Genomic DNA, 18,845 nt, shown 5'->3' with positions numbered 1-18,845 from the left:
TGTGTTGTACTAGTGCAGCAAAATGCCTTCCATATGCCAGCGATGTGTATGTCAGCTTCTTGATTCCAAAAAGGATGGCCATTGCCATCAAGTGATGCGTGCTCCTTGCTTTGAAGTGAGAGATTTCTCCCCCATGTGAATACCAAGGTGGGGAGGGCAGTGAACCCTTGTGTATATGCTTATGAACTCATCTGTCTTAGCTTGGCCAGTTGAAGTGCTTTGGACCACTGCAACCTTGCCTGAAATTGTCTGTCTTGTGGGCCATGCTTACAGGCTGAGCTGGCAGTTGGCGAGAAGCCGGCTAAAGTGGAGTATGATGTGGCTCGCTACCTCAGGGAAAAACTGCCCATCAAGAAGACCACCCTGCTGAGTCACAAAGTTGAGTACTTCAATGGTGAGTTTACGATTGTCACATGCAGGACATTGTACATGCTTCAGTGAATGCATTAGCTTGGGGAATGTTTGTTGCAAATATACAGGTTATCTAGAATCAGATTGCAAACATCTCTTGTTAGCGCTTTGGGTGCCATGCATTTCAGGTGCTCCTGCGCGCTCTATGCTGGAGTTCTTTCCCAAGTAAAACAACTTTAATTCCTGTTGAAGTAATACATTAGCAAGCTTTATATCCAAGTGCTATCCATTGGCATTATGTTGCTGAACATTTTACAGTTCTTAATCTGAATATTTGAACAAAAATGAAGACTTGTTAAATTGCTTGTGTTACATGGACAACAAGGCTTCTTTGTCGCTGTCAGTGTTTGCTTAAAACACTTTGTATTCAACATGGAATTTCTCTGAATCAGAGTACATAATAAGTTCTTGAACTTCTGCATCATAAAAGAAGTTCACAGGCTTTTTGCGCAAGTCCGCTGTGTCAGAAAACGAGACCCAAGTAACACCAAGAGTTAATAAGCGTTATTGCACCATCGTTCATCTACAGACAAAATCCACCATGTAATTTCAGCTTCAACGAATCTGCGTAGAGGACAAAACCAGTCTACAGATATTTCACATTGGAAAATTGTCTCACGAAGAGCAGGGAGTGTGCTTAGAAAATGTGACGCAGCTTTACTTTGGTATAGCACTTAAAGGGTCAAGAATGCACGTAGTGTTTGCACTCTTCAACTAAATTTCGTTGCAACCTACATACTTTCTGGCTGCAATTAAGACTGTTAGGCCGAGGCTCACATTTTTGCCTTTAGACTTTTGCACTCTTAACAGCTTTCCTCCGACATTATAAGGTGCGTTAAGTCAGGGTGTAAGAAAAGAAACCAAAGGCTGAAAGCCACGTGGTGAAAGTCTGACATCTTGATGCAGCTGCCAAAGCTGTGGACTGCCTCCTGGACTCTCCCTGGGCCACAGGGAAGCCTAAGGTGGAACAGCTGTTCACCACAAGAGAGTCTGTCGTGGAGTTCATGGACACGTGAGTCATTGCTTCCAGGTTTTTGAAGTCACAGTTTCTCTTGCCTCTAGCAATGGCTTCAGCAGGCCATTTTCGCCACAACCTTCGCCAGGCTGCTACTGCAACTGAGGATGCTTGGCATTGCAGTTGCCTGTGGTTCTCTCCCATTAATTGCACTGTGATTTAAATTCACATGGTCTTACTAAATATATCAAAACATTCAATCCTGTTAATGTTACAGTAAAACCTTGCAGTGATAAAGTTGGGGGAGGGGGAGGGGTGTCTGCTTTGTTACAGTGAAATGTCAATAATACAAATCTCCCAGGACAGTGGGAAAAATTCTTATAGCCCAAAATTCGTGACTAATAAATGTAAAGAAATTGTGAAATTTCCGACTTGGTCAGAGTTTTGTATTTTCTAAATTTATTTTTTTCCACAATCCTAAGACCTTGCTTTATCTCACTGCAAATATTGCAAAGAAATATGCAGCAGAATTTGAGAAAATTGCACATTTTTAGTGTGTTGCCTTCAAAATCTGGAAGAAAATTTTCCTTTGGAGGTGCTATCACACCACTGATTGCACTGCTTTTCTCTTATGCAGCACCACCGTCTTGGTATCACTATAGACATGAGAGATCGGAGTTCCAGGTAGTCGCAGCACGATATTTCTCTATGCAGATTAAAAAAAAAAGAAAGCCAACTAGAAAACAGAAAACTAGAGTCGCAATTCTTTAATGTATTCACGTGGCATGCAGGGACCACTTCTATTGGCCAACATGGATTTTGATAACAGGCGCACTTCTTTCGCACATGTTTTGACAGCAGCCAGCTGTGCACTTCAAGTGTTCTGAGGCTGAGATTTCAAGATCGGCCTAGTTATATTGAGTTTGTTTCATCATAGCTGCTGCCTGATGGAGATGACATGATTTGCACAAGATAAGGAAATTTTTACTTTTCTCTACGATGGCAAAGCTACTTTGTATCCTGTGATCTGACAAGTTCAAAGGTAGAAAAGGTGAAAGTGGTCGCCGGGTGCCGAAGATGACTGCAGCATGGAATACAGAAGTAAGGCTACCTACAGAAGAGAATGCTGCCAATCTTGCCTATGCGAGAATCAGAATCAGAACCAAATTTTTATTACTACATATGAAGTTATTACAACATGTAATATGCAGGAGGAGGTCCCTGAGTCAAAGACTGAATTGGGGCCTCCTGTACATCATATATACGAAACGAAAAGTAAACTTAGTTAACGCAGCGACAGTAGTAAATACAACTACAAAAACTAATTAGAAAAACAGCAATTATAAGAACAGTAGAACACAAATCAATTAAGGAACATGTGGAAACATGAACAAATTGAACAGAAAATGGGCTTGTTTAAACAGTCTCATACGTGATTAGTGAGCATGATATAAACTTCAGTATTAACCAATGAAAATGCAAACACACGCATAGGACTGGGATGCATGTAATGGGTAACTCGTGATAGAGTTGCAGGTCAGGGATTGCATAGAAATTTAAATAAAATGTAAAGAAAGCTTTGTAAAAAAAAAGCAAACTTTTTTTACTTTTTTTACTTGTGGGGGCGCCGTCAAAGCGGAGTGACATAGGATGCCCTGGAAACAGCAACACAAACTGCACATCAACGCAGCTGCTTTGCTGTCCTGAAGAGCCAGTGCCTGGCGCTACCACTGCGCTGGTGTCTCCTCACCGGCTCCACAGGGGATCATGAAATGGCTCAGTTCTTCATATCATCTGCCTTGGCTCTATAAGCAGTCCGCAACGTTTGAACTTTAGCACGTTGTGAGCCAAGACCTCTGAAAAATTTGTATCAGGCATGATTGTATCACCAAGGTTTTACTGTATATCAACTGCTTCATTTTAGTGGTTGGCCACTCCCATGGCCAAAATTTGTCTCCAGGAAGGGGGAGCTGTTACTGCTCGTAATTACTTGGTAAACCTGTGCAGAATCCCATAGTTGCACCATGGAAGAATCGCAAAAATTTTTTTCCACCATGTCTTCATTGACGAGGTTACAGCTTTCTTTGATGCAGCTGTCAATGCCAATCCATCTTTTCCGTCGTCTTGCATACACAAATAGCGGTGTAACAGGTCTTACAACATTCTGTGTGTGTATCGTTGGAGGGCTTCAAGCATATGATTCCATATGATACTCATTTGTATACTCAAGCAGACTTTTTTAAACAAGTCAAAATAATTTCTTTACAATAGTGTTGAGCAACGGGCATTGCACGATATTGGAGGCTTGCAGCTCTGTTAGCATACATAAGTGAGCTCACGTCCATGAATGAGCGTTTTACAAAATTAGAGGCTTGCATGCTCTGCTAGCATGTTCCTAAAGTATATTGATGATAAGCCAAGTGATTGCCAAGAACATCAGTAATGATCGCATTTTGTAATGGTTCGTTCCATCTTCCATCCTAATCATTTGTCCAGTTGCGTGAGTCACCTGAGCGAGTGACAGCGGCAGAAAAAGAATGGAAAATGAAATGTATTGTTAGTGGATTTGCTCTCAGGATGCAAGAAATCTCGTTGATAGCACATGTGCAGCTGTTTATTACGGCAAGATTAGGTTGCAGCTTGCACTGAAGCATGCATCCTGCAACACACAACAAGTTAAGCTCTCTGTTCTATTTCCAACCAGAGCACAGCATTTTGGGTTCACGAAGAGTGCGGTAGTTGGTGCCAATGGAAGTCTGTGGTAAAGAGGCATCAGCGATTGAGGGTCTTTGTGGATGCTCACTGATCAATGTGGCGGCTTTGGCATGTTGCCTGGTGGCCAACAGCTCGTGGGAGCTTTGAACTGCCAGGTCAGACTACACCAGAGCAGCGTCGCACGCTGCCAGATTTCTACCGAATTGGCAGAAAGTAATTCGTAAATCTTCATTCTGAATTAAAAGTGTTTATGTTCATTTGAAGGAAGTTTTGGTTTGTTTAAACGAGATTTTAAATGTTTGTTTCTATGGGAATTTCAAGGGAAATTACTACTTCTTTATATCCATTGGTTTGATGTAACCGATTTCGTTGTAACGAGGTTTAACTGTATCTAAGGTAAATACTGGTGCTCGTTACATCTAAATTAGGAAAATGTGCACCTTATAAATAAAGTTGCCATGTTTGGAGTATAGACATTAAGTGACAGGGTCATGAACAGAAACCAACGTTCGTCGACATTCAGGTTACCAGAGTGAGTTTCCTTCGTTGCACAGTGGTATACTCTTCTTCACCATGCAGGCTGATACAGCACAAGTTTTTCCACCGGGCCAAGAAGATCATTGTGACCAAGCCCAAGAAGAAGAAGGACGACGATGACACAGGAGGTGGCACACCCAAAGCCACCAAGGAGAAAAAGAAAAAGGACGAAGTGGATGGCTCTGCCTCCAAGGAAGGAGCTGAAGAGAAAAAGGTGTGTGGCTGGTAAAGAAAAAGAAAAATTTTACCGTGCAGCTTCAGCATCTGCTGTGTTTACTTGATTCTCTACTCTCATGGCCTGAAATGAAAAACACGGTGCCTTCAACTGTAACGTGCACCTCGATTGTCATACTTTAAAAAGCGCAAAATATCAGTTCATTGCTCATGCAATGGGGATCTGTTCTCATTTCTAAAGAATCTGGGCCACTGAGAAGCGGGCGTCATTTATCATTGATGTTAACGGCCTCCTTATCCATTAACAGGCCATTAACAGCTTAGGGCATCTCATCTTTGATGCAATCCATAATATTTGAGATACTGCATTTCTTGCAGATCATATCAACCTAACAAACTTAGGGAAAAGGCACAAGCAATGTCTCGGCAACAGCAGCTAATTTGGATTACAGCAGCTTTTGAGGCTGATAACTTGTCACACGTGCACTTTTGGTTTCATACTCGATTATAACATGCATGTCATGTTATTAGTAAATTTTTTCCAGAAATAAAATGCGCATTGCACTGAAGATTCACGAAGTCGGCTGATCTCATCACGTTCAGATAACACACAAAAACGAGGTTTGTGTGAATAGTAATATTTTGGTTCAAAACGAATAGCCCTTCGGGCCGAATAACTTCAAAGCAAATTCAAATAGTTGTCAGGTGTCCTAAGAACAAAACTGAACAGTTGAAAGTTGTTCTATGCGAAGATTCTTCATTTCTGCGGTTACAACATACGAAGGCATCATAGAAAATCCTATGATAACATATCTTGAAGGGGTCCTGAACCACCCCTCGGGCTTGGTGAAATAACATAGCCTGTGGGTAGCATGCGCTGCTGCGAACATCTCAGCCAAGTTTTGCTGTCGTTTGCGTTGCGTGGAGCTCGCAACCGGAGTGCAAAGTCGCCTTTCTCTCAAACACGTTCCTTTCAAACAGAAGCCTGCTCTTCACTCTCTTCTGGATGCTTTACTTGATAATAGAGGGGATTCCCATACGCAGCCACCACGGGGTGCCGCCACGAGCCCACTGGCTAAGCGCACTGCGGCCCTCTGAGGATAACCGCGTTTGGCTTACGTTCAGCGTGTCGTAGGCACCAAAATCAGAAGTCATGGCATCTGTGCTAACATTCAAAATGAAATTTGAACTACCTGCCAAGCACACATTTAGAAAGCAGGGTATTGTGGACAGGGAACACAGCGGAGGTCGTGTTTAATCGCCAATAACTCCACTTCGGCTGGACGCATTGAGTATTTCTCAATGTGGAAGCAGAGTATTTCTGAAATAACCAATCTTCACTTCAAATGCCTTTCTCCACTTTGATAAAAAGTGATTCATATTTTCATGTACTTAGTCTAGCTGCTCACACATTGTAAAAGGCAGTGCTCCCTTCTACATAAGTATGACAACCTACAACACACACACACATAAAACATCACAGGAAATCCTTTGGTAACACATTTCAAGAAAGAAAAAAAAGGTGGCATTGAGGCTCCACATGCAATGAAGAAGGCACTCCCTTCTACTACTTACAAGGCTACAACACACACAGAAAAACATCACAGAAAATAATTTGATAACATGTTTCAGGTAAAAAAAAATATCGCTGACAAAGACTATCTGCTCTACATGCAGTAAAATGTGCCCGTTCCTCCAGTTATTACATCTTTCAACTTCAAAAATGCTCAAGTAGAAAGTCTAGTTGCTCCACATGCTGGGGAACAAGGTGCTCTCTTCTACAGGTTACAATGGCACCTGCTGTAGGGAATATCCCGTCACTTGGTTGGGTTGCTGGCACTGAAAGGTACCTGCGGGCTTTCTTACAAGGGATGGGTGAAGGTGGCTGCTTTTGCTGTTCCACCATTCGAATGGGTTCTCACAGTGAGGAAGGAGGGGAGCCCTCAGGTAGCTCTCAACATCATCTTTTATGGAAGGGCCAGACTTCGGAGAAACGTCTGGAGCAAAGCTTGCGAAGGCCCCCGCACATAAGCATCTTGGGAGCTATCCACACCTTCACTACTCTTACTTGATGGTTCACGACATGCAACTAGCCGTGTTCCCTCTGCTGCTTTGGTGAGAACAGTGCAGGCCCACTTCTTCTCTACCCTCCCGTGTAATGGGCATCCTTAAATCTTGGATCCAGAAACATTGCTAGAGCCGTATCCTCAAATGTCTTGACACCAGGAAACCTTGCCTTCATGTGTGCGAGACTTGAAGCTATTGCCGACGACTCATCTGATTGAGGTGTGTGTCGAGCAAGTACACCGCCAGTGTACTCCCACAGAAGGACTTGAGACAACGGGGGATATTTGTCCCCAGGTAGCTCTGTTGCGGCTTGAACAAGTGGCTCCAGTACCTGCACAGCAGCAGCCATCAGCTTCCACTGAGCTGCAGTGAGGTTATCAGCCCCATCACACTCCGAAAGGTCTATGGTGATCGGTTTGTGAAGCTTGAGCAGCCTAGTCATCATCTGATGCTCGCTGTTCCAACGCACTGGAACATCTTACACCACTTCCCAGGGCATTTAGCTGCATTTCCCACTGTATTTCCATAAGGCGTACCCGAACCTTTGAGCTTTTCTTATAGCGGCCAACGATATCCCTGGCTTTCGTGTACAACTGGGAAAACTCAGATACGTCACACTTAACATCACTCACGCACAACTACAGCGTGTGTCCGAAACATTTTATGCGCGACCGAGCAATTTCTGCAGTGAAATTTCTCCCATTATCTGTACCGGCGTACACTGGCACAGTACCTGGATTGGGAAGTGCCCACTCCTTCATCACGCTTTCGAGAAAGACCACCAAGTTTCCAGCTGCATGAGCAATGACCTGTCCATCATGACGTGGCATGATATCGACAAGTAGCTTTCATTAGCATGCAATGTCCAACTGTCTGTTGTCTGTTGTTAAGATTGCCTCTACTCCACTGTCAATGACCAATGAGTTTTCAAAGCATAGAGCTCCAGAATTATTGCACTGGAAAACGTCGGTGACGGCACAATGTACTCGAGCATAGCAGCATTCATAAAGGCCACAAAGCCCGGCTCCTCAACAACACTGTAAGAGTGCGTCCCGCACACTATAAGTCCGGCAATAGCCTTGGTCATTTGCTGTTCTTTGGGTGCATATGTTTTCGTTTTGGCTTGAAATGGTCAGCTACTGAAGGATGTTGCACATCAGGTCTAGCGACAGCAATACACATCATGCTTTTTCATACACAGCGTTCCTTTTCGTAAGCCACGACACCATCTGGGTGCCTCTGTAAATGTGTCGCCAGAGTCGTAGTAGTCCTCGATGTCATCTTCAGAATGGTGTGGCACTTGAGACATTGAGCTTCTTGGCCTTGTGGGACCTTTACAAAAAAGTTCCATATCGGGTTGACACCCGTGAATGCATTGGCCATGTCACTTCACTCATTGAAGCAGCTGATGCACACTGAAGTTCAAGTGTGGAGTGCAATCACTGCAGTGCACCAGCACGTACCGTTTCACTGCCACACGGCAGTGAAACAATGAAACAGGTGGCAATGCTCTGATTGTGGCTTACCGTAAGCGGGTCCAAAAATTGCGTGCCCGTTAGAATCGAGTACAACCCTAAATCTGTGTTATCATATCGCCATCGGCATTTCAAAATGGCCACACTGTACGCGCTTCGAGTCTAGCTAGCCTAGCTACTGTAGCTTTCTCCATGCGCTGTAGTATGTGTGCTTAGGTTAATCCACTGTCCGTCTTCCCATTTTCTATGTTTGCTCTGTCAGCATGGAAATGCCGACAGCGAAGACATGCCGAGTTCATCACGATGCGGCACTTAAAAGGAAAGTGATCATGTGTGAATAGACAGGCGGAAATCGGGCTGCATCACGGGGGTTCGAAGTTCCCGAAACTTGCATGTGGGACTGGTGCAAACAGTAGAGGCATTTTACTCCGGCGGCTGCTGCGTACAGTGCAGCTGTGAGGCTCTTATCTTGAAAGCAATATGCGATGGAGACAGAGTCTACGCATCTAGGTGCACCGCGCTGTGTTCTCGTCGCTTAGTTTGTGTTGAAATGAGAGGCCGCACAAACGTCAGTTCGCTTGCTCCTGCTACTGCATTTCATCACTCCAGCATTCTCATAAAATAATTTCCGCAGTCATCGAGTTAGACGTGTTCATGTTTGCTTGTGCGCACATGATGCCATGCTTGTAAATCTAGTTACTAAGTGAATGTTTAAAAGTTTATGAGGCTGATAAAACTACTGTCCTTACTTTTCTTATAGCTGTCTATTTGTTTGCTATCGAAATAGATGCTTCGCCTTTCGGGTGAAACTGTGACTTTCCTTTAATTTATTGCAACTTGTATTTCTGTATGAAAGAATGAGGTGTGCGATACTGTAAAGGACTTTGCTTTTTTTAGGTCACGGCAAGCCGGTGTGCGTTACAATCGAGTGCGTTTTTTTCCCCTTTCTTTTGGTCGCAGAAAACTGGTGTGCATTACAGTCGAGGGCGTGTTAGAATCGAGTAAATACAGTAACTTGTTTGGCTCCACAGATAGTCCTGATGTCAACGGCACTGTGGCTTGCCTAATGAAACCGAAACCCCTGGTAGTATTTGCACGCAGTTTTGATAGTCACGCTTTGACTACTTCGAAATTTCAGAAATTTTAAATTCAGGTCGAAGTGAATTTGAAAACTGTAATAGTCACTTGAATATTCGAAGCACGGTTGGACCTCGCTATAATAAAGTCGTTAAAATTGGCGATTTGCTTCCATTGTATAGAAATTTCATTTTACAGTTAAACCTGAATATGTAAAGAAATTGACAAACGCTCGAAAATTTTTGTTACAAAGAGGTTCTCGTTATATGCAGTTTCAGCTTGAAAATCCGAAGAAATGCACAGAATAAAGGGACCCCGAAATGATTCTGACGATTTTGTACAAAGATACTGAGTCGTTAGGGTAGGTCTTTCTGATCATTAATTGACACTTCTAAGTGCTCCACGTAAAGCCTGTAATTTATTATTAGGTTTTAGAAATGTACGTCGCTACCAATTGCAGCATGCCACTCCACTGTATTTTCAGCCGCCCCTGACCATTTGACGCAAGTTGCCCTAATGACACTAGTTGGGGGAGGTATCAGTTTGGATGCCCAGGGCGCCTCATCGATAATTGTTCTAACTTTATGGTGAACAAACGTACTTCGTAATAGTTTGAATTAATTTGTTTCTGTAAAAAGCAAGCAACAGAAAGAGAATGCACAAGTACTATTTCTCACTACACCTATGCACCTCCGGCACAGAGCAAGTTTTGGCTGCTAGTGTTACAGTGTGCTCCGTGTTGACGAGAGCTCTGCTGTCAGGGTTGATCTCAAACTTTCCTTTTGCAAGCGCAATGATTTGCCCTTGTTACATCGTGGGCCGCAAATGTAGCAACTGGCAACATCTCTGGCGGCGACGTATTGCGTCCTTCTGCAAGGCAGCAGACGAGTGGAGTGGCTGCGGTCGAGTGCTAAATGCTAAGTGCTGATGCGGTGGAGCTCACACAGGGCTCTGCATGGTTGTGCTCTTTATCGCTTTCTAATGTGGAGAGCATGAACATATATGAGACCCTTATGACTTCTTGAAATCTGACCCCACAAGCCAAAAGTTGAAAGATCCCCAGCTTTTAGTTAGTGACATCTGGAAATCGTTAAGTTCACATGTTTCTTCAGATTTGTTGACTTCTCTTTCGTGGCACTACGTACCCAGGAGGTGGAAGAAATCAAGAAGAAACTCAAGCTGGACATGCATTTGGACCAGTATTTCGTGGATGCCAACGAGGTATGTGCGTCGTGTGCATCTTTTATGGTCTTTCAGTTCGTGTTGGGAAGTGAAAATACCTGATTTCTGGGGTCGCGAGCCAACAGTACTCGTGGTCAAAAGAGGCAATTTTTTTAAAAAAATAACTCCCTGCACCCGTTAATAGCCATCACATTCTCCTGCTAAAAGCAAGGTTGTAGCTTCGATTTCAAGCCACAGTGTCCGAATTACAATTCAGTCAAATTGAGAAATGCTTGTCGTACTTGGAAGGGGCCCCGAAACACCTTTCGAACATTGTAGGAAAACGTTGCCGATCTGTAGAAAAGGCCCCTGCGAACCTGTGAGTTAAATGTTATTGCACTGCATAAAGCAGAACAATTATAGTGATGTCAAAAACGGTAAAAAGTGGCTGATTTTGTTATTGTGAGAACATTCTCAATAATACTATTATGGCTAATTTTGACTTAAATTAACAATATATATGTCTGCATTCGCAAAAACATAAAAAAAGCATTTCATCTTTGTGCTGCTGGTCTACACACAACAGTTGTGCTTAGCTGCGTCTGCTGCGTAGTGTACATACTGTGTATATTGGCGGCGAGGAGTTACGGAGTCGCCATCTGTCGGAAGCGCCTCCCTTGCGTAGTATGAGGGATCACGTGGTGCGCTCCCCGTAGGTTTCGCTTACGGCACTCAATAAAAACACCAGGCGGCAGCCCTCCTGGACATTCATGTAGGTACTTTCAAAACGAGGGAAGTTTTTGTTTGTCGATATAATAACGTTGGGCAAACTGAAAGCACAGAAACATTTTGAGACGCTATCTCTTTACCGAATATGTACAGTGAACGCCACTACACGCGGTCGCCGCGATGGAATCTCCCGAACTGGCTTCTTGCGTGAAAGGTCTGCACTCGCAGAGCGCAAACTATGTGAAATATGTTCTTATAGTGGGTGGTCTCTATAACCAAATGGCGCATAACAGAACGAAGCCTCAATGCCTGAAGCCATCGCATGGGTTCAGGGCGACCGCCTGCGCTTCTGCATGCATGTCCACGCACCATGTTTTGCTTTCGCTGTGAGTGCATTTTCGCACCGCGCCATGAGCTTTAGGCAGCAGCATATGAGCATTTCCCAGTACACTAGCAACCATTGTTGCATGGACGCTATCAAAACTGTTCAAAAATAATTTTCTTATAGAGACTTCGACGCCTAGGCGACTGTGATGTGCCGTCGCAACGATTCAACCTTTTTTTTTTTTGTCTTCTACATTCTTGGACATTTCAATATTATTTCTCAAGTTGCGTCGCACTGTATGTTTATCGGCCTTCTCAGTGTGCCATTTCCCTTTCCTTCATTTTCATAATCCAGTGCATTAATCCATAACACAAACATGACATATGCCGTGGCTTTTCATAATGTGCGTCTTACCGCTCCCTTTCCGTTCCAGTGAACTTGTCAGTATCTAGCATCTACAAGTTCACTGACCAAACCGTCATGACATTAGCCGGGCAGCGGGCGCAGGCGAGCATCTCGGCGCGCGTTTCCTGCTACTCACCAAACATCGCGCAGTCCCGGCGCTGTAGCAGAAATGTTCCTCGCGTCTGTGCTTGCTGCATACCCGAGTCGCAGCCTATGGCTGTCTGCCGGTTCCAAGTTTCGCCCGCCAAGCTTCACGCAGCTCCTTGCGCTGTGGCTACGTGTGAATAAGGCTGACACTGGGCTCCATTGCGTGCGTCCGGCACTGCGGCACCGAGCAGTAGCCTACCATGCTGCATGCCTCCAAAAGCAGCCACTACCTATTATAGTAGCTTCAGGTGTTGTCAAGCAGATACCAAACCCGGTAAAGCCGCACCACTTAATCAGAACCGCGGCGCAGGTGCGACTAAACTTTCGTTTTCAGCTCGCTTCGACGCTTCCGAAGCAGCCGACGCGGCCGCTGTGTCCACGTGATCCCTCATGCCACGTCACGCCGACGGTGGCGCCAGCTTTTCCAGTGGTGGAGCGCCGCGACGAGCTCTCACGCCGAGCGAGATGCTCAGCTTTTGGGAGGAGCTTTGCCCCCTTGTCCATCCCCTATGTAGCTTTCAACATGCTAGTGGAGATGAACGGAGAGAGAAAGCCACTCATTGCTGTCTAACTCCACTTATACTTGAAGGATTGGAGTGGCATGAGATTTGCGAGGCGACATCATTCATAGTGAGGCCACTCTGCAGTTAGAAGAGTGTTTTGGGCCCCTATAAGGAACATCAGATGGCCAAAATTATTCTGGAGCCCTCCACTATACAGCATTGTTATAGTCCCTATGTTGCTTTGGGACATTAACTGTAATCAATCAATTAGGTTTTGTAAATTTAAGCAATGGTTTGTTTTCTTTTTAATACGTTTGGAGTTGAACTACTATTGTGCTTCTTTGCCCAAAGGAAGCTTTGTGTTTGTGTCTGTTAACATGTTTGATGAAGCTGTTAACCTACAAAAAATCTCTATTCAAGAAAAAAAGCAAACATTGCCATCCATCAGCATTGTTGTAAAAGAAATGTTTCTGACCAGTTGCATTTCTTTTGCTTTGAGGTGTTATATTTTGTTCTATTGTTGTCGTCACATGTGGAGGAGCATTGTCTCACCTCGCAAACAGTGCAGCAGATGGGAGGACAGGTGGTGGGAAGGGTTTCTTGTTGCGGTTCGAACCTGACTCAGAAGGCAGCATTTTAACAGCTGTTTGCTGTAGAATTTTTGCATGATCACTGTATAGTGCGGAATATAGGTCGAGGTTTTTTCAAAAAAATATTACTGAAAGGTCACCCCTCGACTTATATACGTGCCCTTGGCACAACCTGAATAGTCATCTGGAACCATGTAGGAGCACAGACCTTTCGGCATCCGCATCGTTATCGCCTCCATGGTAACTGACGCAGTCCAACGTTGATGCGGCCTACGCAGTTGGGCCGGTGCCATCTTCCCTTTTTGTGCAGCAATCGTTCCTGGTGTTGCTAATTTCCCGACAACCCACAAAATTAGTACTAGTACTCGATGTCAATTCACTGCGGCGTATAAAAAAAAAGTGATCGAATATGCTGAAATGCATGGGAACATGTCCGCCCAGTAGCACTTTGGCGTCTTGGAAGAAAGCGTCTGCTATTGGCGAACGCAGAAAGTCAAGCTGTCTGCCTGCAACGCGTGGAAGACGTCCTTTCGCGGGTGCCGCGCGGTGCACCCGAAGCTCGAAGACAAGATGCCGGATTTCGTCCGCGAGCACCGTGCCAGATCCTTGCCAGTGACAGCGGGACTCATCTGCATCAAAGCTATCGAGATCGCCAGAGAATCCTGACTGTCCAAGGAACAGTTCAAGGGCTCCATTTACTGGGTTCGTCGCTTCATGTGATGCAACGAATTCGCACTTCGACGGTGCACATCAATCTGCCAGAAGCTGCCAGAGGCATACGAGGACAAGCTGGTCAAATTCCAGCACTATGTTATCCGTCTCCAGCAGCAGCATGGCTACATGTTGGGACAGATCGGCAACGCTGATGAAAAGCCGGTGTGGTTCAACATGCCATTGTCCACTACCGTGTGCGAATTCGGCGCGAAGGAAGTCAAGCTTCTTTCTATGGGGAACGAGCATTCGCACTTCACGGTGATGCTCGCGTGTACTCTAGACGGCAGAAAGCTGCCCCCATACATAATCTTCAAGAGGAAGACTCTGCCGAAAGAGGCTCTCCTGCGAAATGTTGTCATTCACGTGAATGAAAACGGCTATATGGACGAGGCCCTCATGCTCAATTGGATCAAGACCATCTGGAATCGGTGACCCGGCGCACTCCTGCGGTGTCTGAGCATGCTCGTCTTGGATGCATTTCGCGGGCACTTGACCGCAGGTGTGAAGCAGGCTTTCCACGATGGGAGGACGGAGCTCGCCGTGATTCCGGGAGGCATGACGTCAACACTTCAGCCACTGGATGTTGTGCTCAACAAGCCCTTTAAAGACAGTGTCCTTGAACAGTATAATCAGCGGATGGCCGGCGACAAACCGATGACCCCAACTGGCCGGCTGCGCAGGCCGCCTCTCGCCACTGTGGCCACCTGGGTGTCACAGGCTTGGCGCTCGCTGCCCGACGATATGGGGGTGCGGGCATTCAAGAAGTGTTGCATTATCAACTCTATGGATGGCACCGAGGATGGCATGTTGTGGGACGCAGCCAGTGAGAAGCAGTTGTCTTCGGACGAGAGTTCAGACACCTCGAAGGAAGAGCAGGCGACGAGTCTGGTGGCACCACTAAATAAAACGAAGTTTTGTGCCTTATAATTTTTATGTTGACTTCTTTGCTTCAATGTAAGGGGTTCGAGCTATATTCCACCTCAACCTATATCCCGCATTATACGTTAGCAGCTATGCAGTTCCGACTTTAATCTGTTGATTTTATTTTTTGTGCTGCCACTTGGTTAGGAATTTCATGTTTTAGTTCATATCCTGGGAACATTGTGTTACTTCTTGCTGCGTTTTGGGCTGATATCAGTAACTGCAGAATTAATACCTTTGTTTCTCAGTGGGGCACGTGCAGCATCAGCATTGCAGATTCTATTCCTGGCTTTTGACAAATCGACTGTTCTGCAACAGAGTCATTGTAGATGAGTGCTTGTCTACTCTAAACAGTTTTCATCACGCAATAGGTACCAGATGTCTGCCACAGTTACATACTGGCTACGGCATTCTGTTTTTGAGCACGAGGTTGCAGGTTTAATTCCCATCTGTAGCAACAGCATTCCAGTAGGGCCATAAGGCTGAAACGCTTATGTATGTACTTAGATTTATGTTTGTGTTTACGTTTGCCTCAGGTGGTCTAAGTTAACCTGTGGATCCCCCACTGTAGTGTCTCTCATAGCCCCAGTATTGTTTTAGGACATTAAACTCTACATTTAGATTTTTTTTAATGGGTGCTGGAAGCAGAGGTCAAGCAGCCTAGTGACAGCTATTTCCATGTGGTGCTGTAACATGTGTATACCAACATATTTACCAGAGATGCTTTTTCAGTATAAATAGTGAACTTGTTTAAAGTGCAAAGGTGTAGATTTCATTCATTAGCAAGAACTGTGATGACTAAAGCGTGATCTTAAAATTGCCATGCGCTTGACTTGTGACGTGCTGTGTTGCTGCAATTTGTTTTCTTTTTCTTCTCTACTACCAATTTTTTGTCAGCCGTACGTGTGGATATATGATCCAGTGCCACTGAGAACATGGATTATTGGGACATTACTTGGTAAGTTGTGTGCCTTGTTGTTTTGCTAGCATTGTTTGTTTATGGGGCCATTCTGACATGTTCTGTGGTCATGATAGGATGTATACTCAAACCTCGCGATAACGAAGTTGTTCTTGCAGTGAAAAATTTCGTTAAATCGAGACTTTCATTAATTCGAGGTTTTAAAGCTTCAATAGTAGAAACAACTTCACAGTTTCCCAAAGCATTCCTGGTAGATCTTCTTAGTCAGCACTTATAAACAAATCACAACAAGGTCAGGCCATAGTAGCGTGGTAATTATCCTGCCACTGACCATGTGCAAATTCAGGTGGTCAAAAAGAGGGTGCAGATACGTAGCTACTGCATTCGGTGGCCTATAAACGCTAATGTGTATGACACCATCATTAAGATGAAGTTTACACCAGATTGCCTCGACACCAGGCATGTCCGGCATGTCTAAATGATAATCAATTCCCTGCCACAAGAATGTTGCAACACCTCCCCCTCTGGTATCTGTATCCTTTCGAACGATTGCATAGCTCACCGGCACAATTTCATGGTGTACCGTATTTACTCGCATAATGATCGCACTCGTGTTATGATCGCACCCCTGAATTTTGTCGTCAAAATTTGATTTTTTTTATTTCCCGTGTAATGATCGCACCCCGAACGTGCCGCAGCAATATGTCATGTGCCAAGTCTAGCTAATAATGATCGCGCTTACCATCTGTCGAATGCTATGTGAACGACTCAAGACAAACCAAGTGGTCTGCACGCACCAAACATTCTTAAGTAGATGCCTCATTTCATTACTTTCAACACTTTCCGCACTTCCATGACAAAAAGAGGTACAACCAAACTTGCCTTTATTATGTGTAGGCTTTATAATGGTTGTGGTCAACAACAACAAAAAAAGGCGCTTTTCGATTCTTCTCATCTGCACTCGTAGGCACGCAACAAATCGCGAGCGGCAACGATAGTAGCCACGTTTACACTGATACGTTAAAAGTGTACCTTATTCATACGCCAGCGCTTATAACACAGCTAAGATATTCACCCACCCTTAGCGCAAATGTGTGGTATTCGGATAGTAGGGAAGACAGATGCCGCAGTTTCTACAGCATGCCCCCCATGTGTTTCTATGTCACTGGCAGCTAAGCACGCCCATCTGTTTTTGCACCCTCGATGTGGACATGGCTACGTTATTGGGCTACGTTATTGCCGCAAACTTGCCGATATTAATGATATTATTCATTACTGATACAGAAGAAACTGTTTCAATGCATGTGATGTACTCACGAGAAGAAAAAAAAAATCTAGTTCGGCGCGTTCGGCTTGCTCCGCCGGCCGCCATTTTTGTTTTGGTGTCCCGCACCCGCATCCCGCAGCAAACGCAGGATGAAAAAATTTTTCTTTTCTTTTCGCGGGAAATTTAACTCTCGTAATGATCGCACCCCTGAATTTGCAACAATTTTTTTTGACAAAAAAGCGCAATCATCATGCGAGTAAATGTGGTTTATAGCTGCATTCAATCATATTTTGTTCACAGTAATAATATGAGGTTTTAACGCCAACAAAGCAGCTTGCAGCTGGTCCGTCTTATTCGTAAGACTTCGCTCGTTAACATTCAGCAGCATTGGGAACGTCGCCACCTGGAAAACCGGGCTGCTGGCTGTTCGTCTTTATTACGATAGCAATTGTATAGACACTCCAAACACATTTCTGCTGTCGGCGTCACCGTGAGGTTCCGCATAAAGTCGGACAGTAAAGGACAGTAACAACGTCGCCGCACGCCCTGCACTGTAGGTGCGAGCGCAAGCATGCGATGGGAGCCGCCAATCCTGGCCCAATCTTGCCCACATGAACGGGACAAAAGCGAAGAGAAAGCACGGAGATTTCCGTAGCGCATGAGACACCCTACGTTGCGAGGCACCGGGGGGGAGGGGAGGCAGGGGGCTTTCTACTCCAGCTGCAACTGCACGCGGCTGTGCGGCCGTACCTTGAGAGCGATCTGTGTGAGGGGCCGAGTCTAGATGCGTCGGCGGCTCATAGCTTTGTGCATGCTGTGTGTCCGTGGCTCTCAATTGCGTTGAAGCGATAGACAGCACGAAGATCACTTCGCTCGCTTGGGATCGAATCCCGGCCATAGCGGCTGCATTTTGATGGGGACGAAATGCGAAAACACCCATGTACTTAGATTTAGTTGCACATTAAATAACCTCAGGTGGTCAAAATGATTCCGGAGCCCCCCATTATGGCGTGCCTCATGATCAGATCGAGGATTTGGCATGTTAAATGCCATAATTTATATTTTTACTTTGCTCGCTGCTGCTGCCGCATTTCCTCAAGCCAGTGTTTTGACAGCAACTGTCCATGGTCATCGAGTGTGATGCGTTCATGTTTGCTGTGTGTGCTGACACCATGCTTGTTCGTTTAGTTATTAGCAAGTGAACGTATACAAGTTAATACGACCTACAAAAGTATTGTCCTCACTTTGTATACTGTCTGCTAATTTGCTATCGCAACCGATCCTTCGACTTTCGGGCGAAACAGCAACATTTCTTAAAAATTCAATAATATTCTTACGGCTATCATCCCAAGCATAACTACAACCATTTATCTGAACTTCGTCGTCAATCAGTGTAACCTATTCCCCTCTGTTGCGATTTTGTTTGGTAATATTCCACTTTTTAAAATGATTATTTCATGAATGCCGAACAAGTAATCTTCACCTACGGAGTAACCAGAGCCTTTCAGTTTGGAGCAAGGCTGAAATTCTTTAACTTCGCGATTATTGGCCTGATTATAGGTGCACCTTCTTAGGTTCTACCAAGGCGGTGAATGCGCTCAATTCTTAATATTTGTACCTCCAGAGTATTCTTAAAAGTTGTCCTCAACACTATATCATAAAGTCTTTCAAATGACTCGTTCTGCTGTTCCTGGACTGCATAAACGATAAGATTCGACCTCCGACTTTGTTTTCAAGATCATCAGTTTTTAAT

The 18,845-nt window shown here is 44.8% G+C and overlaps 1 protein-coding gene across 2 annotated transcripts in view; it reads left to right on the top strand.

The window, feature by feature from the left end:
• The window catches only part of Trp1 (translocation protein 1), a 51,112-nt gene that overhangs the window by 4,920 nt on the left and 27,347 nt on the right, over positions 1 to 18,845 (top strand). For both annotated transcript variants that reach the window (XM_075686158.1, XM_075686159.1), the window contains exons 2-6: positions 274 to 394; positions 1,318 to 1,423; positions 4,661 to 4,832; positions 10,561 to 10,632; positions 15,804 to 15,864. In XM_075686158.1, coding sequence (XP_075542273.1) covers positions 274 to 394; positions 1,318 to 1,423; positions 4,661 to 4,832; positions 10,561 to 10,632; positions 15,804 to 15,864 — 532 coding nt within the window. The remainder of the gene's footprint in view (positions 1 to 273; positions 395 to 1,317; positions 1,424 to 4,660; positions 4,833 to 10,560; positions 10,633 to 15,803; positions 15,865 to 18,845) is intronic.

This window comes from Dermacentor variabilis, chromosome 3, assembly GCF_050947875.1.
Source record: "Dermacentor variabilis isolate Ectoservices chromosome 3, ASM5094787v1, whole genome shotgun sequence".
Classification (NCBI taxonomy): domain Eukaryota; kingdom Metazoa; phylum Arthropoda; class Arachnida; order Ixodida; family Ixodidae; genus Dermacentor; species Dermacentor variabilis.
This window is presented reverse-complemented; position numbering and strand designations above follow the sequence as displayed.